This window comes from Pecten maximus, chromosome 10 (assembly GCF_902652985.1).
Source record: "Pecten maximus chromosome 10, xPecMax1.1, whole genome shotgun sequence".
Classification (NCBI taxonomy): domain Eukaryota; kingdom Metazoa; phylum Mollusca; class Bivalvia; order Pectinida; family Pectinidae; genus Pecten; species Pecten maximus.
The window spans coordinates 20,880,364-20,902,184 of record NC_047024.1 but is presented as its reverse complement, the minus strand read 5'-3'; the positions used below and the strand labels follow the sequence as shown (position 1 = coordinate 20,902,184).

General features: G+C 38.3%; 1 protein-coding gene across 1 annotated transcript; it reads right to left on the bottom strand.

Moving 5' to 3' along the window:
* Positions 1-2,188: 2,188 nt before the first annotated feature.
* LOC117335588 (apoptosis inhibitor 5-like) lies at positions 2,189-21,803 on the bottom strand. The gene is made up of 13 exons (XM_033895682.1): positions 21,663-21,803; positions 20,994-21,155; positions 20,066-20,231; positions 19,597-19,748; positions 18,630-18,770; positions 10,819-10,884; positions 10,228-10,422; positions 9,654-9,832; positions 9,195-9,288; positions 8,277-8,396; positions 6,544-6,596; positions 4,716-4,870; positions 2,189-4,360 (listed from the first exon to the last, which is right to left on the bottom strand). Exons 1-13 carry the CDS (start codon positions 21,729-21,731, stop codon positions 4,302-4,304), a joined length of 1,611 nt encoding a protein of 536 aa, XP_033751573.1. The 5' UTR covers positions 21,732-21,803; the 3' UTR covers positions 2,189-4,301.
* Between the last annotated feature and the right edge of the window lie 18 nt (positions 21,804-21,821).

The following is a 21,821-nucleotide window of genomic DNA, read 5'->3' as shown; positions in this document are numbered from 1 at the left end:
CACATAACACGGTTACTGTAGCTGAGTGGGCTAATGAGTTAGTCTCTACTCAGCTTTTTATCACGACGCAAGTTTGAATCCTTCGTAAGCCACTTTTTTCTCCCTTTTTTTCTTTTTTAATTTTCAAAATCAATGCCATATGATAGATGTTTTTTATTGTAGTACTGTAGTGCCTGTAAAGAAATGCATATTTTATCAACAAAATAATGCAATACTCAAGAAATAAATTAGAAGGTTTTCCCATGGTTTCTTTGCCGTTTTTCTATTAGAAAGAGGTAGATCTCGGAACTAAACAGTACATGGTAGAATAGAAATAATCAACTTTGACTCGTGTATTGTTGCAGGATATACAATTCGGACTTGGATATTTTGCAATTTTAATTAATAACTCAGGCCTGTGGCCTGAGTTATTGATTTAATTGCAAAATATCCTCGTCCTCGTATATCCTGCAACAATCCACGAAACATCGTTAATTATTTCTTAAATGAAGAATGGAGCAAATCTAGTCGCACCAAGTTGGATTAGCACAGAATTAATTAACAATAGGCCAGTTTCACAATCGCAAAATGTAAAGAGTTATTTCCCCTGAATTTCGCGAAAACGAGGCTCAGCCTGCTGACAAGTTGACGGTCACAAGTCACAAGGGGTGTGCCTAATGAGTGTCCTGTGAGGGTTTTTGCACGCCCCGCATTTCGTTAAGTGATATTATTAAATATTTTTTTCTGTATCATACGGATGAATATCTAACCTATGAAGATGTCAAATTTGACTTTGATATAACGAGTGCATATTATACAAATGTACCGGCGAACACGAAGTTACGGTGCCATAAACATACGAGTGTCCTGTGAGGAAGGAGTGTCCTGTGATTGTTTTTACACGCCCCGTAACTCATTAAATGATATTTTAAAATTATGTTTTCTGTATCATACAGATAAACATTGAGCCTATTACCATGCAAAAGTTGACTTTGATTGCACGAGTGCATATTATTTAAATGTAGTCGCAGTTACATTGCAAGGTGTCCCACAGGGTGTTCGCACGCCCCGTGATTTTGTTCACAGGAAGACTTGTGGACATGATTATGATGTTTTTAATTGAAATGTTTTATTATAGACGATTAAATTATTGTATCACAATCGCATGCTTAATTTGTAAAAAAAATATATCGTACCTCGGCCTTATAAATTTAGTATTCATAAGGCCGAGGTACGATTTTTTTTTTTACAAATTAAGCATGCGATTGTGATACTATAATTTAATCGTCTATAATAAAACATTTAAATTAAAAACATCATAATCATGTCCACAAGTACCTGTGGTGTACTAACTAGTGAGTGTCCTGGGGCGTGAAAAAAACGCTCAGGACACGCATTCACTTCAACACATTTTATTGACGAACCATGACGTTATTCACCTGTCAACCTGTTTGTACAGGACAACTTTTCAGAAATTGACAAATTTTATGTATTAATAACAGATTACCAGCACATTAGCTTATATATAATGTATAAGTTACTTTACCCTATTAATCAATTATAGCAATTCATTGATTTATCATAAATGTGTCAATTACATGTAAAAGGAGCAGCACAAACCGGCTATTTTCGGAGTCAAACATCAATGAAAAAAGTGTCATGAAGCACTTTGAAAAAAGGTTTCAGCAGTTTAATTAATTACCAGTGATCCATGCCTACGAGATAATTATGGAGTTGGTGAAAATTAAATTCGACCATTTTCCTCAAGTTTCCACTCCATATGCGATCTTTTGCTGACATTTGCAATTGCTCGTAGGAAATTTCTTTCTCTACGTCAAGCGCCTTAGATAGGTCAATCCCGGCGGTAGAGTCCGATACATCACTGGCATCTATATTATCCGCGGCATTTAACTTGATTTTAAGAGAAATACGTTTCGCTATTAGAGCAGATTTGTTTCCTGTTACATTCTCACCGTTGTATTTTTAAATCTCTTTCAACTCAGCAACCTTCAGTTTGTTTAAATCTTCCGTGTTGTTCAACTTAAAATTCAAAGCCGACATTGTTGACATTGGAGACAAACACGGAAGTGTCTCTCAGCAGGCTTAGCCTCGTTTTCAGAAATATTCAAGGGAAATAACTCTAAATTGTAGTCGATTGCAGAGATTGTGAAAGGGGTCTATTATACATAAATCAGATACATAACTCTTATTCAATGTTTATAGATTTAAAATCAGTTTTATTTCAAAATACATGTCATCTTTCTACAGCAGGAAAAGTAAACCAGTTTTAAGGGGCAAAAATGAGAAAGACATGTACATGTCTATGTATATAACTAACCTTCAAAGCAACAGTAGTATAACATACAACGAATTGTAATGTGATGAGCAATTTAACAATGTTATACCGATTGTTTAAATTTAATTGTGATGGCTTTACAATGTATAACAGGACTAAGTTGTTAAAGACACTCCCAACAGATGAAAGTATAAAATATGAGAATGCTTATATAAAATTGTCCTTTCAAGCTGGAACTATCCACAAGCATAATAAATTCTTGTTCAACATTTGTAATTGAACAGATGACCTCACTATAATACATTAAAAAAAACAAAAAATAGAATGGACAATTTGTAGGAAGGAAATCTCATCAAGAGACATGTTTTAAGTTTTCACATTTAAAATAAATGTTTATAAACCATATTCACAACTGTAGTTTATAAACTTTGTCTTTGTACTAAGAAAAAAGTCTTTACCTCTTAAGGTATAATAATATTATAATATGATCTCTTTCTCTTTGAAACGTACAAATCTTGGAAATCAACTTCAGTGATACTGGTCACATATATCCAAAATATTACGAAGAAATTTGTATCCTTGTGTCACAGAATATGGTTGACACCATATTCTAGACCACAACTGAACAAGGATTAAATCCATAATCTTCACCAGTCAAAAAAATATTGATTTCTGTCTAGCCTGCAATTATTTTGTGAAATATGATAAAAGTATGGAAATCTCTGGTCATAATTGTTTTGTGAAATATGATAAAGTATGAAAATCTCTCTGGCCTGAAATCGTTTTGTGAAATATGATAAAAGTATGAAAATCTCTGGTCATAATTGTTTTGTGAAATATGATAAAAGTATGAAAATTTCTCCAGTCAGAAATTGTTTTGTGAAAAATGACAAAAGTATGGAAATCTCTGTGGCCAGAAATTGTTTTGTGAAATATGACAAAAATATGGAAATCTGTTGCAATATTTCCATGTCAGAAGCCAAAGTTCTTGACTTCGACTTCCATCAGGACCAGCTCACAATTTATAGTTTCTTCAGAATTCTGTATTGCTGGTGCGTGATCCTTGTTCCCTTGTCACAGATGCGGCCAGTTTTTGCCATGGCTCCTGGATCAAAACATCTATCCGGAACCAATCAATCAAGAAATGTGGGATTTGGAAACTCTAAACCATTTTGGGGAACAGCGATGCAAAAATCACTAATGATAATTCTTCTTAGCTGCCAATTATACTTACATTTGACTTCAAAGCGATGGTGTATGGGATTTATAATGAACTCAATTTTACATCACACGAGACAAATGAAATATATACTCACCTTTACACAATCCATAGACAGATTAATTCTATCCGAGTCTCACATACATAAACTTACATTTATGTACAATACTTTCAAACACTCCAAAACATACTGCTAAAACCTAGGCTAAAAACAGCTACCCCACAACCTTTTATTTCTAATTTCCTAAAATTTATATTTGTGATATAAATTTTTAAATACTAGAAAACATATCTTGAATTTCAAAATAGCTTTAACTTACCTCTCTCAACATGTGGGATCCTTAATGGAATTGTATCTTGCCTATCCTCACTCTAACCTAGTCATATTTATCAAGTCAATGGTAAAAATAATTTGTTTCCTGAAAATTCATTTCATAAAACTTTTTTGATAATTTAATTCAGAATCGCTCCACCATGAATTTAAATTTTTTTATGCTGATTTTCTGAAGTATGAATTTTCATGTAGAAGGGAAACAAAAGAATGTTCTGTCCAACCATTATCCAATCAAATCTACTCATACTCTGTCTAACCATTATCCAATCAAATCTACTCATACTCTGTCTAACCATTATCCAATCAAATCTACTCATACTCTGTCTAACCATTATCCAATCAAATCTACTCATACTAACCTTTCTTACTAGCAACACCTCGTGAATATAAATGATAATCGTATAAATATTACATAGCTTCCAAATCCCACAATTTCCTTTTCTCGTTGATGATTACCTCCCTTGGAAGGTTTATCAGTACTGTCTGTTGTACCCTCTACCACGTCTCCCTCCTCGACCGCGACCTCGTCCTCCTGAAAAATAAATAAATACTGAAGTAAATCTTGTGAGTGACAATATTGATTGATATGAGGGAATTTCAATATGCTAAAACAGTGGAGGGATTTTACGAGTCCGGAAAAATATTTTTCGAAACATTGACGAAAACAATTACTGTTAAGTATATCAGTTTCATGTAGTCTGTCAGAAAACCACCTATTCCAGACATTATTATGTATTTGTTCTGAAACTCATTCTAATGGTAAATCCTTAATTGTTTAAACCAAAAATGTTTTTTTCTCCTTCAAACTGATATTCGAAAGAAATTTTTACAACAATTTTTTTTATATCAATTATAAATGATGTGCAAGTTTAAGAAAACAATCTTACCAAAGCCTTGTGTGTTTCCTGTCATTTCCTTAAATGCTCCTGCGCGTTGACTGAACTTTCCACTTGGTGGTGAGTATAATGACCGGTCTTGTTTTGACATCTTTTTAGCAGATTTGTCACCAGAACTAAATGTGATGGGTGTGATTCTCTTTTGTCTGAAATTGAACATAACAACATGATTAGTGATACCAGAGACAGAAATGATAAAGTTGTCTGCCCTCATTAATACTCTCACAACTCTGCCCCTTCTCAGACTCTCACAACTCTACCATGACCAAGACTCTCACAATTCTACCATGACCCAGACTCTCACAATTCTACCCTGAATCAGACTCTCACAATTCTACCCTGACCCAGACTCTCACAACTCTACCATGACCCAGACTCTCAAAATTCTACCCTGAACCACTCTCACAATTCCACACTGACCCAGACTCTCACAATTCCACACTGACCCAGACTCTCACAATTCCACACTGACCCAGACTCTCACAACTCTGCCCCTTCTCAGACTCTCACAACTCTACCATGACCCAGACTCTCACAATTCTACCCTGACCCAGACTCTCACAATTCCACACTGACCCAGACTCTCACAATTCCACACTGACCCAGACTCTCACAATTCCACACTGACCCAGACTCTCACAATTCCACACTGACCCAGACTCTCACAATTCTACCCTGACCCAGACTCTCACAACTCTGCCCCTTCTCAGACTCTCACAACTCTACCATGACCCAGACTCTCACAATTCCACACTGACCCAGACTCTCACAACTCTACCCTGATCCAGACTCTCACAATTCTATCCTGACCTAGACTCTCACAGTTCTAACCTGAACCAGACTCACAATTCTACCCTGATCCAGACTCTAACAATTCTACCCTGACCTAGACTCTCACAATTCTAAACTGATCAGACTCTCACAATTCTACCCTGACCCCGACTCTCACAATTCCACACTGACCCAGACTCTCACAATTCTATCCTGACCCAGACTCTCACAATTCCACACTGAATCAGACTCTCACAATTCTACCCTGACCCAGACTCTCACAATTCTACCCTGACCCAGACTCTCACAATTCCACACTGACCCAGACTCTCACAATTCTACCCTGACCCCGACTCTCACAATTCCACACTGACCCAGACTCTCACAATTCTATCCTGACCCAGACTCTCACAATTCCACACTGAATCAGACTCTCACAATTCTACCCTGACCCAGACTCTCACAATTCTACCCTGACCCAGACTCTCACAATTCCACACTGACCCAGACTCTCACAATTCTACCCTGACCCAGACTCTCACAATTCTACCCTGACCCAGACTCTCACAATTCCACACTGAATCAGACTCTCACAACTCTACCCTGATCCAGACTCTCACAATTCTACCCTGACCCAGACTCTCACAACTCTGCCCCTTCTCAGACTCTCACAATTCTACCCTGACCCAGACTCTCACAATTCTACCCTGACCCAGACTCTCACAACTCTACCCTGATCCAGACTCTCACAATTCTACCCTGACCCAGACTCTCACAACTCTACCCTGATCCAGACTCTCACAATTCTACCCTGACCAAGACTCTCACAGTTCTACCCTGACCCAGACTCTCACAATTCTATCCTGACCCAGACTCTCACAATTCCACACTGAACAAGACTTTCACAACTCTACCCTGACCCAGACTCTCACAATTCTGTTCTTTTCCAGATTCTCACAACTCAGTAAACATTCTGCATTATAATGAAACTAAATGTTCTGGTAGAAAATGGAAAAGCACAAAAATATCTTAAAACAAAAGCACATACCCGGCAGCTGTGGAACTGGTGTCTGTCGCTTGTACTGCTGTCTGAGGTTGTCTCTGGAAAAGTAAAATTCACATCTCATATTTTTCCACTGTTTAATATTAACACACAAAATAATCTTCTAATAAAGAGAGAGATTATAAATACTCATTTCTTTACATTTCATTTCTTTAAAATGAAAAATTACTATTATATCAATATTTACTGAAACACTGCACAAGATATTTATCATCCACAAACAAAGCAATTCCAACAGGATGCCCATCTCTTATTTTACAACACATAACTTCCAAGTGCCAATGTATTGTCCAAGATTGCAGCAAGCTTATTGGACAGGAAAATATTCAATTATGTAAATGTAATATGTAGATAGATATGTTCTTCTGTATGTGTAACTACTGTGCTTTAGACGTAGTGTTTCAAATAACATTTAATCATGCTTTTATCACACATCAAGGTATTATCTTATTGGAAACAATGGAAAAACAATACACAATTATCTATAAATGAATTATCAGTATGCAATATCAAAAATTTATTTTTTCTAAGGACATATAAATATTTTAACTTAATATATTGTACAAGGAGACACTTGAATAAAGTACTAGCAGGTTAAGACCATGTGTTTCAAAAGGATGAGCGTCTTTTTCATTGCTGATATGTGTTCCAAAAGGACAAGTGTCTTTTTCATTGCTGATATGTGTTCCAAAAGGCAAGTGTCTTTTTCATTGCTTATATGTGTTCCAAAAGATTGTCTTTTTCATTGCTGATATGTGTCTTAAAAGGATTAAGTGTCTTTTATATTGCTGATATGTGTTCAGGGCTAGAACTTTATTTTAAAAACCACTAGTCAGTCGAGCTAGCCATTCAAAATGTTTACAAGTCCATATTTAAATTTCACTAGCCCAGTCGGGCTAGTAAAATTGAAAGTTGCTAGTCCGAAAATACTGGAAATATAACAATGAACATCTATGTGAAAATGTGAAATATATTATCATGTTTTTCATGATATTGTACATGTACCTCATGTGTAACTGATCAGCAGTAAATACTTAACTAATCTAATCCCGTGGTGTCTATTTCGACCCATGAAAATTCTTTTTGCCATTGTTCTTGGAACTTCCGTTCGCATTTTCCTTCCTATTTGAGCGTTTATAATGTGATCTTTTTCTCTTGCTTATTGCTTTCATTGTCATTATCATCAGAATCACGATCATCCACTTTCCGTTTCCCAAGACGTTGAATGTAGCGGTCCATAATTAGTTACTACAAACGCTTTTACCATGTGTCAAAAACAAGCTGTCAAAAACGAACCTGAATGTGCCGTTCGTAATTCATTCGATACAAACGCAAACATGACCAAGACTTACCATGTGCTCAACATCGAAATCCTCGGACTTATCATCGTAATGCTTTCGGAACTCTCGGGCGCTTACTAATGTATCCACGCGGCAATATGTCGAGTGAAAACGGAAAGTGGAGGATCGTTTTTCAGCGAACATACGAATAAATAATACACAAAGGTATGTGAATTGTTTATTGAAATATTGTTGTTGGGCATGTGACACTGTGATTTTTACTAGCCCGACATTTTTGAGCAAATAAAGTTATACAAGATTTCCATGCTGATATCCGACATGTAATCTAAGTCTATGTCTGGTTCTGAAAATGAGAACTGTTAGGACAGATCATCCATGCATGGTCGCTACCTCAATAACAAGTTAGTCCATACTTACTACCAGAGGTTTCCAGGAGAGTGTCAGAATGGCCTTGTATGATGGCGGATTGTGGAACAGGTCTTTGATTAATGTGTTGATGTTGGAGGTGATCTTCAGAGCTACAACCTTGATTTTGTTCTGGAAGATAGAGTCGACAATCAATTTAAATCAGAAATACAATAGTAATAGAAGTTAATGGCCTTATAAAAGCATAAATTCGCTTCTTGGCCTCCTGTTTAAGGTCAATGAAATTAATTTCAGCGTGTGCGCTCCTTGGTATCATCTTATTATTGTTTTATCATACAATTTAAACTTTATATTAAGTATCTGTACACACAAAAGTGGATGTATTAGACTGAAATTGTAATCTGTGATGTATATTAACAAGGATGGAAATCTACTTGTATTGTGTATCAATTCTTAGTGTTATTCAATCGCAATAAGCTCAGTATAGGCTTTGTATCTTTAGTAACTGTGTGTCTACCAGTTTCCCTCCGAACATGCGGGATTTTTTTAGAACTCGGAGGTATCCAAGCAAGGGACAATGAAACCTTCAAAACCTGGACTAGAAGTATGGCGTTGGCTCTATATTCTGAAGGAATTCTGAATATACATTTATGTACTTAAATATTTTTTTCAAGAATACAGCTAGAGGTGCTATATTATATCACCATCACAATCAGCTTTTTTTGTGGGGGAGAGCAAGGGTATTATAAAATATATCAGTCAAGAAAACATCATTACAAAGTGATGATCAGTTCTGGAACAACGATGAATTCCTAGACACATAAACTGTCCTTTATGACAAATTATGTTGAAGACATAAAAATCTATGGTGTGAGATTCGTAAACTTTAATGAACCTTTGGATAAAAGGTGGAATTGAATGACCGACAACTCTTGTGTCGAATAGGCAACAACAAGCGTGAATACTCACCTCATCAGTTTTTAACACATCCCCAGTTTTCCCCTGAAGTGCTTGTCGTAGTTGTTTGATGTATACCTGGACACCTCGGGCAAAATACTGTAATCTGTAAACAAAGTTTCCATTTAGACATTAATAATTTTCCAAATCAGAAGTATCATCATCTTTTAAGCTTGGCTACATCATATTTGACTTAGTGCATAAGTCACATAATCTACAACAGCCTGGGCAGCAATGATTCGTTATATTTTATAAACTATCATTTGTTAAACCTATATTGCACATATACATATATCACAGTATCCCAGTAAGAAATTCGAAGAATTTTGACCTATAGATTAAGTGATTTATGTATGGAAATAAAGTCACGAAAGATTGCTTGGCAATAGGTACGGTTGATTGTATGAACTAATACTTTTAAGGAACTTATTCAAAGCAATTAATGTCTTTGAAAATGTATCCAAATAATACCTCAATCTGAAATCTTTTAGTCTCTCTGCATTGGCTTCATCCGTCAAAAACCCGGGTAATTTTCTTGCAATTTGGTGAAAAGCAAACATCAAACACTCCACAAAAGAGAATTGGAATTTTGGTTGTTCATTAGCTGAAAGTCCATCATTTTCTTCTGCAGGGGGTACAGGCATATAATTCTACAAAATAAATAATACAAATATAAATTGTTGACAAGTGAAAATGATTTAATCAATATTGAATTAACAATCTAACAATCTTTAATATCTATGGTACCATATGTTAATTTTGTTTTCATTTTATTTCCGACATAAAAGTACATTTATAGATAAGGCTACAGGCATCCATGACTGAGGTATACAAATTAAATCCAGGGTCTACAGAAGGGTTAAAATCTAAGTCATCGACTCTCAGCTCTGGAATCCTGAGATTTAAAATGTGAAATTTGCAAAAAAAATTAGTATGAATTTTAATGTCTATTTTTCAACCTACAATTTTTTCAGAACATGTATCAAAGAATATCAGAATATCAGTTTTTAACAATGTAATTTTACTAAATACCATGTAAACTTACAATTAAACAATTGAAAACATTGGTCACTCGGTCTTCCAAATTTTCTAAATCCCCACTAAACTCTGAAATCTCGGAATATAATTTCAACATTTCTAGTTGTGCATCCACGCCTTCCTCTGGACTAGCAAGTTCACCCAATGATGGCAACACATTATCACAAATGTACCCCACAAACGCCTTTGAATGAACATTTTTCTGAAAATCAAAAGGGTGAAATTATAGATAAAAGTAAACAAGTAGATATATATGTATGTAAATATATATAGTCAGGTAAGAGTTAAATTAATTAAATTTCTCAAAAATTATACATACAGTTGCAATGATTCAACATTAAATAGGTTTCTTATTTGTAATTCTATAGAGTTTTAAGAATTTAGCCTGACAATAGGTCTGAAATTTTCAAAAGTACAATTGTCTCAGTCAATCAGAAACCACAGGATCAAACTTCTTTTCTGATTCTGTTAAATCACTAAGCAATTATTGTTAATCTCTGCAAAGGAGGATGAGAATGAAAAATTAACAATATTGAAACTTAAGTGTGCTCAAAACTCCCTAAAAAAGTCTATATATTACTTCTGGGTGACTACTTACAGAGAAGAGTGGAACAGCCTGTTTAATACAATGCATCAGTTTGTCAACACAATCTGGTTCTTTGGCCTGTAAAACAATATGTTTCCAGTGAAATCCTATGTAAAATACATTTTTTGTGGTGGTTAAAATATGTGAAAATGATTTTCAGCCGAAACATTTTGTTATATACATACTGAATCTGTACAAAAATATGGTATCATTTGTTTGAGGTGTTTTAAATAACCAATTGATCAAGTAAGAAATCTGTAATCAACTTTTTTCAGAAGGCCCAACATGATAAATGAGAGAATATTATATACGGTGGTTGTCACTTATATCATATAAAATACAATCATCTAGATAACTGGAACGACACAGAAAGCACTACGGGGGGATGTAAAAAATGTTTAAATACCAAAGAATGATAATTAAAAATTTATCGATTTTAATCGATCATCAATTTGATAAACAAAGCTGATTATCGATCAGACAATTTCAACCCTCCCCCCCCCCCAACATACCACAATTTCAACCCCATCACTACTGCCAACATACCACAACCCAATCACTACTACCAACATACTACAATTTCAACCCCATCATTACTGCCTACATACCACAACCCCATCACTACTGCCAACATATCACAATTTCAACCCCATCACTACTGCCAACATACCACAACCCCATCACTACTGTCAACATACCACAACACCATCACTACTGCCAACATATCACAATTTCAACCCCATCACTACTGCCAACATACCACAACCCCATCACTACTGTCAACATACCACAACACCATCACTACTGTCAACATACCACGATCCCATCACTACTGTCAACATACCACGATCCCATCACTACTGTCAACATATCACAACACCATGATGGTGTTGTGGTATGTTGACAGTAGTGATGGGATCGTGGTATGTTGACAGTAGTGATGGCATCACTACTGTCAACATACCACGCAGGGGTCGACATTAACGCTTGTCCGATTGTCCGGTACCAGATGAAATTGATGTCGGACAAGTGAAATCATTAAAGTACTTGTCCGACGGGACAAGTAACAAATCTGTCTTTGTGTTTTATTTATGTTATATTCTGAAGTCAAAACTGATTCCATACTCACTGTAAAATGAGTAAAAACTCCTTTAAATTGTGTTAACCATCGAACGGAAGTGAGTTGATCATGCTTATTAAAGCTTCATTCGGAACTACATAGAAATGATGGTAGACTTCCGAGGGCTCTCGAAAACATGTAATCGGTATCACTAGTATGTTTGAAACGCATGCGAATGCTGTACATGTGAGAGCATTGATACTACGACAGATACCGTCTGCTGGAATCGTAATTTAAAAATGAATCAGTTTTGATAAAATTAAGGAGGCTACAGATGAAGCAGACTGCCGTGCCCTAGAAAACGGTGACATGTTTTAATGTTTTCACAGTAGTAAGTTTGTTTATAGTTTAGTCGAACAGTTCTTCATGAAAGTTAATTATTTTAAAGTACTTCATTCATCTGCTTTTAGGTAAAAAAAAGGATGGTTTAGTAAAACTTAAATAACTTGTAATAATACTTTCTTGCTGTTTTATTGTTGTAAGTAATTATTACGAGTCGAAATTATGGCTTGCAGTGCTTACCTCTACTTTATAATAAATCATCTCACTGTTTACACATAACAGATGGAAAGTAGAAACACATGTAGGACAAGAGCTTATGTCATTCGGACAAGTGAATTTATCTTATCACTTGTCCGAAGGGACAAGTGCAGAAAAAAGTTAATGTCGACCCCTGCCACGATCCCATCAGTACTGTCAATATACCACAATACCATCACTACTGCCAACATATCACAATTTCAACCCCATCACTACTGCCAACATACCACAACCCCATCACTACTGCCAACATACCACAACCTCGTCACTACTGCCAACATATCACAATTTCAACCCCATCACTACTGCCAACATACCACAACCCATCACTACTGCCAACATAACACAACCCGATCTCTACGGCCAACATACCACAACCTCGTCACTACTGCCAACATATCACAATTTCAACCCCATCACTACTGCCAACATACCACAACCCCATCACTACTGCCACCATACCACAACCCCATCAATACTGCCAACATACCACAACCCCATCACTACTGCCAACATACCACAACCTCGTCACTACTGCCACCATACCACAACCCCATCAATACTGCCAACATACCACAACCCCATCACTACTGCCACCATACCACAACCCCATCACTACTGCCAACATACCACAACCCCATCACTACTGCCAACATACCACAACCTCGTCACTACTGCCAACATATCACAATTTCAACCCCATCACTACTGTCAACATACCACAATCCCATCACTACTGTCAACATACCACAATCCCATCACTACTGCCAACATACCACAATCCCATCACTACTGTCAACATACCACAACCCCATCACTACTGCCAACATACCACAACCCCATCACTACTGTCAATATACCACAACCCCATCACTACTGCCAACATATCACAATTTCAACCCCATCACTACTGCCAACATACCACAACCCCATCACTACTGCCAACATACCACAACCTCGTCACTACTGTCAACATACAACAACCCATCACTACTGCCAAGATACCACAACCCCATCACTACTGCCAACATACCACAACCCATCACTACTGCCAACATAACACAACCCCATCTCTACGGCCAACATACCACAACCCCATCACTACTGTCAACATACCACAACACCATCACTACTGTCAACATACCACAATCCCATCACTACTGCCAACATATCACAATTTCAACCCCATCACTACTGCCAACATACCACAACCCATCACTACTGCCAACATACCACAACCCCATCACTACTGTCAACATACCACAACCTCATCACTACTGTCAACATACCACAATCCCATCACTACTGCCAACATATCACAATTTCAACCCCATCACTACTGCCAACATAACACAACCCCATCACTACTGTCAATATACCACAACCCCATCACTACTGCCAACATATCACAATTTCAACCCCATCACTACTGCCAACATACCACAACCCCATCACTACTGCCAACATACCACAACCTCGTCACTACTGCCAACATATCACAATTTCAACCCCATCACTACTGCCAACATACCACAACCCATCACTACTGCCAACATACCACAACCCCATCACTACTGCCAACAAACCACAACCTCGTCACTACTGCCAACATATCACAATTTCAACCCCATCACTACTGCCAATATACCACAACCCCATCACTACTGCCAACATACCACGATCCCATCACTACTGTCAATATACCACAACACCATCACTACTGCCAACATACCACAACCCCATCACTACTGTCAATATACCACAACCCCATCACTACTGTCAACATACCACAACCCCATCACTACTGCCAACATACCACAATCCCATCACTACTGTCAATATACCACAACCCCATCACTACTGCCAACATACCACAACCCCATCACTACTGTCAATATACCACAACCCCATCACTACTGTCAACATACCACAACCCCATCACTACTGTCAACATACCACAATCCCATCACTACTGTCAATATACCACAACCCCATCACTACTGCCAACATACCACAATCCCATCACTACTGCCAACATACCACAATCCCATCACTACTGTCAACATACCACAACCCCATCACTACTGTCAACATACCACAACACCATCACTACTGCCAACATACCACAACCCCATCACTACTGTCAATATACCACAACCCCATCACTACTGCCAACATATCACAATTTCAACCCCATCACTACTGCCAACATACCACAACCCCATCACTACTGCCAACATACCACAACCTCGTCACTACTGCCAACATATCACAATTTCAACCCCATCACTACTGCCAACATACCACAACCCATCACTACTGCCAACATACCACAACCCCATCACTACTGTCAACATACCACAACACCATCACTACTGCCAACATACCACAACCCCATCACTACTGTCAATATACCACAACCCCATCACTACTGCCAACATATCACAATTTCAACCCCATCACTACTGCCAACATACCACAACCCCATCACTACTGCCAACATACCACAACCTCGTCACTACTGCCAACATATCACAATTTCAACCCATCACCACTGCCAACATACCACAACCCATCACTACTGCCAACATACCACAACCCCATCACTACTGCCAACATAACACAACCCCATCACTACTGCCAACATACCACAACCTCGTCACTACTGCCACCATACCACAACCCCATCAATACTGCCAACATACCACAACCCCATCACTACTGCCAACATACCACAACCTCGTCACTACTGCCAACATATCACAATTTCAACCCCATCACTACTGTCAACATACCACAATCCCATCACTACTGTCAATATACCACAACCCCATCACTACTGCCAACATACCACAATCCCATCACTACTGCCAACATACCACAATCCCATCACTACTGTCAACATACCACAACCCCATCACTACTGCCAACATACCACAACCCCATCACTACTGTCAATATACCACAACCCCATCACTACTGCCAACATATCACAATTTCAACCCCATCACTACTGCCAACATACCACAACCCCATCACTACTGCCAACATACCACAACCTCGTCACTACTGTCAACATACAACAACCCATCACTACTGCCAAGATACCACAACCCCATCACTACTGCCAACATACCACAACCCATCACTACTGCCAACATAACACAACCCCATCTCTACGGCCAACATACCACAACCCCATCACTACTGTCAACATACCACAACACCATCACTACTGTCAACATACCACAATCCCATCACTACTGCCAACATATCACAATTTCAACCCCATCACTACTGCCAACATACCACAACCCATCACTACTGCCAACATACCACAACCCCATCACTACTGTCAACATACCACAACCTCATCACTACTGTCAACATACCACAATCCCATCACTACTGCCAACATATCACAATTTCAACCCCATCACTACTGCCAACATAACACAACCCCATCACTACTGCCACCATACCACAACCCCATCACTACTGCCAACATACCACAACCCCATCACTACTGCCACCATACCACAACCCCATCAATACTGCCAACATACCACAACCCCATCACTACTGCCAACATACCACAACCCCATCACTACTGCCAACATATCACAATTTCAACCCCATCACTACTGCCAACATACCACAACCCCATCACTACTGCCAACATACCACAACCTCGTCACTACTGCCAACATATCACAATTTCAACCCCATCACTACTGCCAATATACCACAACCCCATCACTACTGCCAACATACCACGATCCCATCACTACTGTCAATATACCACAACACCATCACTACTGCCAACATACCACAACCCCATCACTACTGTCAATATACCACAACCCCATCACTACTGTCAACATACCACAACCCCATCACTACTGTCAACATACCACAATCCCATCACTACTGTCAATATACCACAACCCCATCACTACTGCCAACATACCACAACCCCATCACTACTGTCAATATACCACAACCCCATCACTACTGTCAACATACCACAACCCCATCACTACTGTCAACATACCACAATCCCATCACTACTGTCAATATACCACAACCCCATCACTACTGCCAACATACCACAATCCCATCACTACTGCCAACATACCACAATCCCATCACTACTGTCAACATACCACAACCCCATCACTACTGTCAACATACCACAACACCATCACTACTGCCAACATACCACAACCCCATCACTACTGTCAATATACCACAACCCCATCACTACTGTCAATATACCACAACCCCATCACTACTGCCAACATATCACAATTTCAACCCCATCACTACTGCCAACATACCACAACCCCATCACTACTGCCAACATACCACAACCTCGTCACTACTGCCAACATACCACAACCCATCACTACTGCCAACATACCACAACCCCATCACTACTGTCAACATACCACAACACCATCACTACTGCCAACATACCACAACCCCATCACTACTGTCAATATACCACAACCCCATCACTACTGCCAACATATCACAATTTCAACCCCATCACTACTGCCAACATACCACAACCCCATCACTACTGCCAACATACCACAACCTCGTCACTACTGCCAACATATCACAATTTCAACCCCATCACTACTGCCAACATACCACAACCCATCACTACTGCCAACATACCACAACCCCATCACTACTGCCAACATAACACAACCCCATCACTACTGCCACCATACCACAACCCCATCACTACTGCCAACATACCACAACACCATCACTACTGCCAACATAACACAACCCCATCACTACTGCCACCATACCACAACCCCATCACTACTGCCAACATACCACAACACCATCACTACTGCCAACATAACACAACCCCATCACTACTGCCAACATACCACAACCCCATCACTACTGCCAACATACCACAACCCATCACTACTGCCAACATAACACAACCCCATCTCTACTGCCAACATACCACAACCCCATCACTACTGTCAACATACCACAACCCATCACTACTGTCAACAAACCACAACCCATCACTACTGCCAACATAACACAACCCATCACTACTGCCAACATACCACAACCCATCACTACTGCCAACATAACACAACCCCATCACTACTGTCAACATACCACAACCCATCACTACTGTCAACATACCACAACCCCATCACTACTGCCAACATACCACAACACCATCACTACTGCCAACATAACACAACCCCATCACTACTGTCAACATACCACAACCCCATCACTACTGCCAACATACCACAACACCATCACTACTGCCAACATAACACAACCCCATCACTACTGCCAACATACCACAACCCCATCACTACTGCCAACATACCACAACCCATCACTACTGCCAACATAACACAACCCCATCACTACTGTCAACATACCACAACCCATCACTACTGTCAACATACCACAACCCCATCACTACTGTCAACAAACCACAACCCCATCACTACTGTCAACATACCACAACCCATCACTACTGCCAACATACCACAACCCATCACTACTGCCAACATAACACAACCCCATCTCTACTGCCAACATAACACAACCCCATCACTACTGTCAACATACCACAACACCATCACTACTGTCAACAAACCACAATCCCATCACTACTGCCAACATATCACAATTTCAACCCCATCACTACTGCCAACATACCACAACCCATCACTACTGCCAACATAACACAACCCCATCTCTACGGCCAACATACCACAACCTCGTCACTACTGCCAACATACCACAACCCCATCTCTACGGCCAACATACCACAACCTCATCACTACTGCCAACATACCACAACCCATTACTACTGCCAACATACCACAACCCCATCACTACTGCCAACATACCACAACCCCATCACTACTGCCAACATACCACAACCTCATCACTACTGCCAACATACCACAACACCATCACTACTGCCAACATACCACAACCCCATCACTACTGCCAACATAACACAACCCCATCTCTACGGCCAACATACCACAACCTCGTCACTACTGCCAACATACCACAACCCCATCTCTATGGCCAACATACCACAACCTCATCACTACTGCCAACATACCACAACCCATCACTACTGCCCACATACCACAAAGTCCTGGTCCAGCTCTGCCTGTTCTGTCACGATTTCTACCAACTGTTGTCGTCCCTGTACTGTGTTCATGGGTTTCTGGGCCTTCAGGATGTCCATCATACAGATAAACTCATCCTTTGTAACATCTTGTAGCACCTTTAATAAGAAATCAGAAACCAATGATAAACTTGTTCTTATACTCTCAGTCCTGTGAGAATAATTGTGTAAGTTTTTCAACTCTGATCATCACCTCTGAAGACAAGGTGATTCCATACTTTTGATATGTAAGCTTTTGGCATATTTTTCTCACTACTACTAGGTCTGGAAACCTGTATCATCTATGTTTAAGAAGCCTGATGATGACTAAGAACTGTTTTTCATTTCAATAAGGACAACATTCTCAAGTCAAATTTTTCCATTTTTTAAAAATCACCAATAATTTGCTGTAGATGCAAACGATTTCTTCTATAGAGCTACTTTGTGGTAAGATGTGGTATGGAATAATTCTAAGTCACACTAATAATCAAACCTGAAAAATAACCAAGCTGTTATGCTCACAAGTGTCTATAGCATATAATAGTAGTGTTTGTTTGACCTGATTTGACTTTATGTAGGTATAAACACCATGTTGTTTTGACCTTGAAGTGCAAATGGCAGCTGTGAATAATATTACACAAATATCACATAAAGGGAGGCATGTCATACTTTTAAGACATCGGATCATAGTAAGAAACACCTTTTTAAGACAAATTGTTAAACTGCTGAGTTTGGGGTCTTTCACAGAAATATGCATCTTTTACCTCAAACTCAACAATTAAACATTTTTTCCTCAAAAAAGTCTTCTTGTCATGTCTGGAGTTCTTTATAGTGCTTAATAAGAGCAATTTTGATTTTGAAATACTTTCTTATATGCCATATTTGCGTGATATTAATATCACAGAGTCTGTCAACTAACACTAAAACTAAATGATATGAATTTGACCTTTTTACACTCTGCAACTAGATAATCTTCAGTGTCTTTGTCCAGGTTTTCTTCAGGAAGAGTCTTTATTTTGGTACCAAGGAATTTGATGGCTTTTTCTCTTACTGTGTCATCTTCTCCCATAATTTGTGTAAATAAACCTTGTAAAGTACCTGGAAATCAAGACAATAACATGTATTCACAATTGATTCTAAGTAGTTTTTTAAATTCCTATAATTGCAAAAGAATTATCTGCATATTTTCGTGAAAATTGGAAAAATAGCATGACTGCTTTGATGTTTTCTTTTACTGGTATCCAAATGGATCTATTACATTCCACTGTACAGGTACACATTCCCAGCTTAGAAAATTTAGGTAATATTTCAGAAAATGCAGTGTCGATATTCACTGGGAATGGGGTCCAATACTGGCCCCTAGAGGCACCTTGAAAAATCCTGGGGAGACTATATCTGTATACTCCATTACTCACCTTTGGTGTTGATTTTGAGAAGACTGACAAGAGAAGACTGGACCAGACTCAGTTCTGTGGCATCGTCACACTGTAATAGCTGAGCAAGGGCCTCTGAAATCTTTGGGACATGTTCTGTGGCAGCTCTGCATATGGTTGGCAGGTCTCTGATCGCTTGTTTCCGGATCTAAACAATTTATGGAGATGTTGCACATATTTTCTTTATGTTAAAAATATCCATCATAGTATTTTTTTAATGAATATCAAAAATTAATACTATTCCTATTTCTTTAAAAAAAAATTATAAATGTTTAGTTTCCCTTTTAAGAAAATTATTTGACAAATGCAAAGAATATTCTGGAAATTTTGATATTTCAGAAAAAGATGAGACCTCTTCATAGAAAACTAATATCAGAAAACTCCAGAACCTGGATTCCACAAATCAAAATATAATCTCTTTTTACCCTTGTCACAATTCAATATTTAAACAATTTTAACAAGGTTTTGGAGTTGCTTCTTTCCATCTTTTTGTTCCATGTCTGTAACCTGTTGTTTATATATTACACTAATGTATGTGTACATGTGTATTGTTCTCATCTGTGATGTAATTCACTGTACTGTGCATATTACATTCTGTTTCATAAAAGTCTGTGGGTGTGTCTGTATCGCTTTATTTATTGGAATGGACATCTGACCAATTGTCAGGTGCACAGACATTTCATGCGAACTTCTTGCCATGTCACCAATACCTTAGTGTATAAGAAATGCGGCCTGGGCCCAACATTATTTATCTGACACCTCATTAAAGACATCTGGCCACTGATGTTTTTACGATGATCACACAAGTAAACATTGCTATGTTTCATTTTTTTTGGAATGGTACTTGAATTACACATATTTCTCTTTATCTTTCCTTTCAAATATATCAAACAAGCTCTACATAATTTACCATGACATCATCGTCTTCACACAAATCAAATAGAGCATTTATAGCAGTGTGCTCCAGCTTGGGAAAGTATTTGAAGAATCTGACGATGAACTGCGAGGCCAGCCTCTTCTCTGATGGTCCCCCACTCACAGCACTTAGAATAGATTCATATTCTTTTTCATGCTGAAAGAAAACGCATAAGATGAAGGATTCATTTAAGCATTAGGCATGAAGCCATTTCTATAATATAATAATTAATTTGAAATATTAATGCACAACAGCTTTTCGTAATACTTCATCATAACAATGTGAAGTTTGATCGAATTTTGTATGTGATAAAGAATTTCTCAAGACATCCTGAATATTATTGTGATGGGTGGTAAAATGTAAACAACATCGACAAAGACCCAGTACCGAGCTGGGGAATGAAAAAAAAATCAGGCTTAGATATCTCAGCTTTTCTCTCTATACGGTGACTACCATATATCATTCCAAACTGTATTTTATTTCATAATTTGCATCAATAAAGCATAAAATAACAAATTCATTCTGATCGTTTTCCATGTTTTGCCTCCGGGACTAACGTCGTTACTATCACATTCAATGATTTTTAGAAAAATCTAGACTGTCATTTCCAAAATTGATTTTGATGACGTTTGCATTCTAAGACAGCTCAATTAAAACACAAACCTCTCCTGCCTTATCCTTAGCATCTGCAAGAACACCAAAATCTTTGTATAGTTGTTCTATGGTCACCATGATTGTCAGATTTTATGTTAAATATATAATTTTACAGCAACAACACAACTACTGCGCGTGGGTCCCGGCACCGGAAGTATACAATACGCA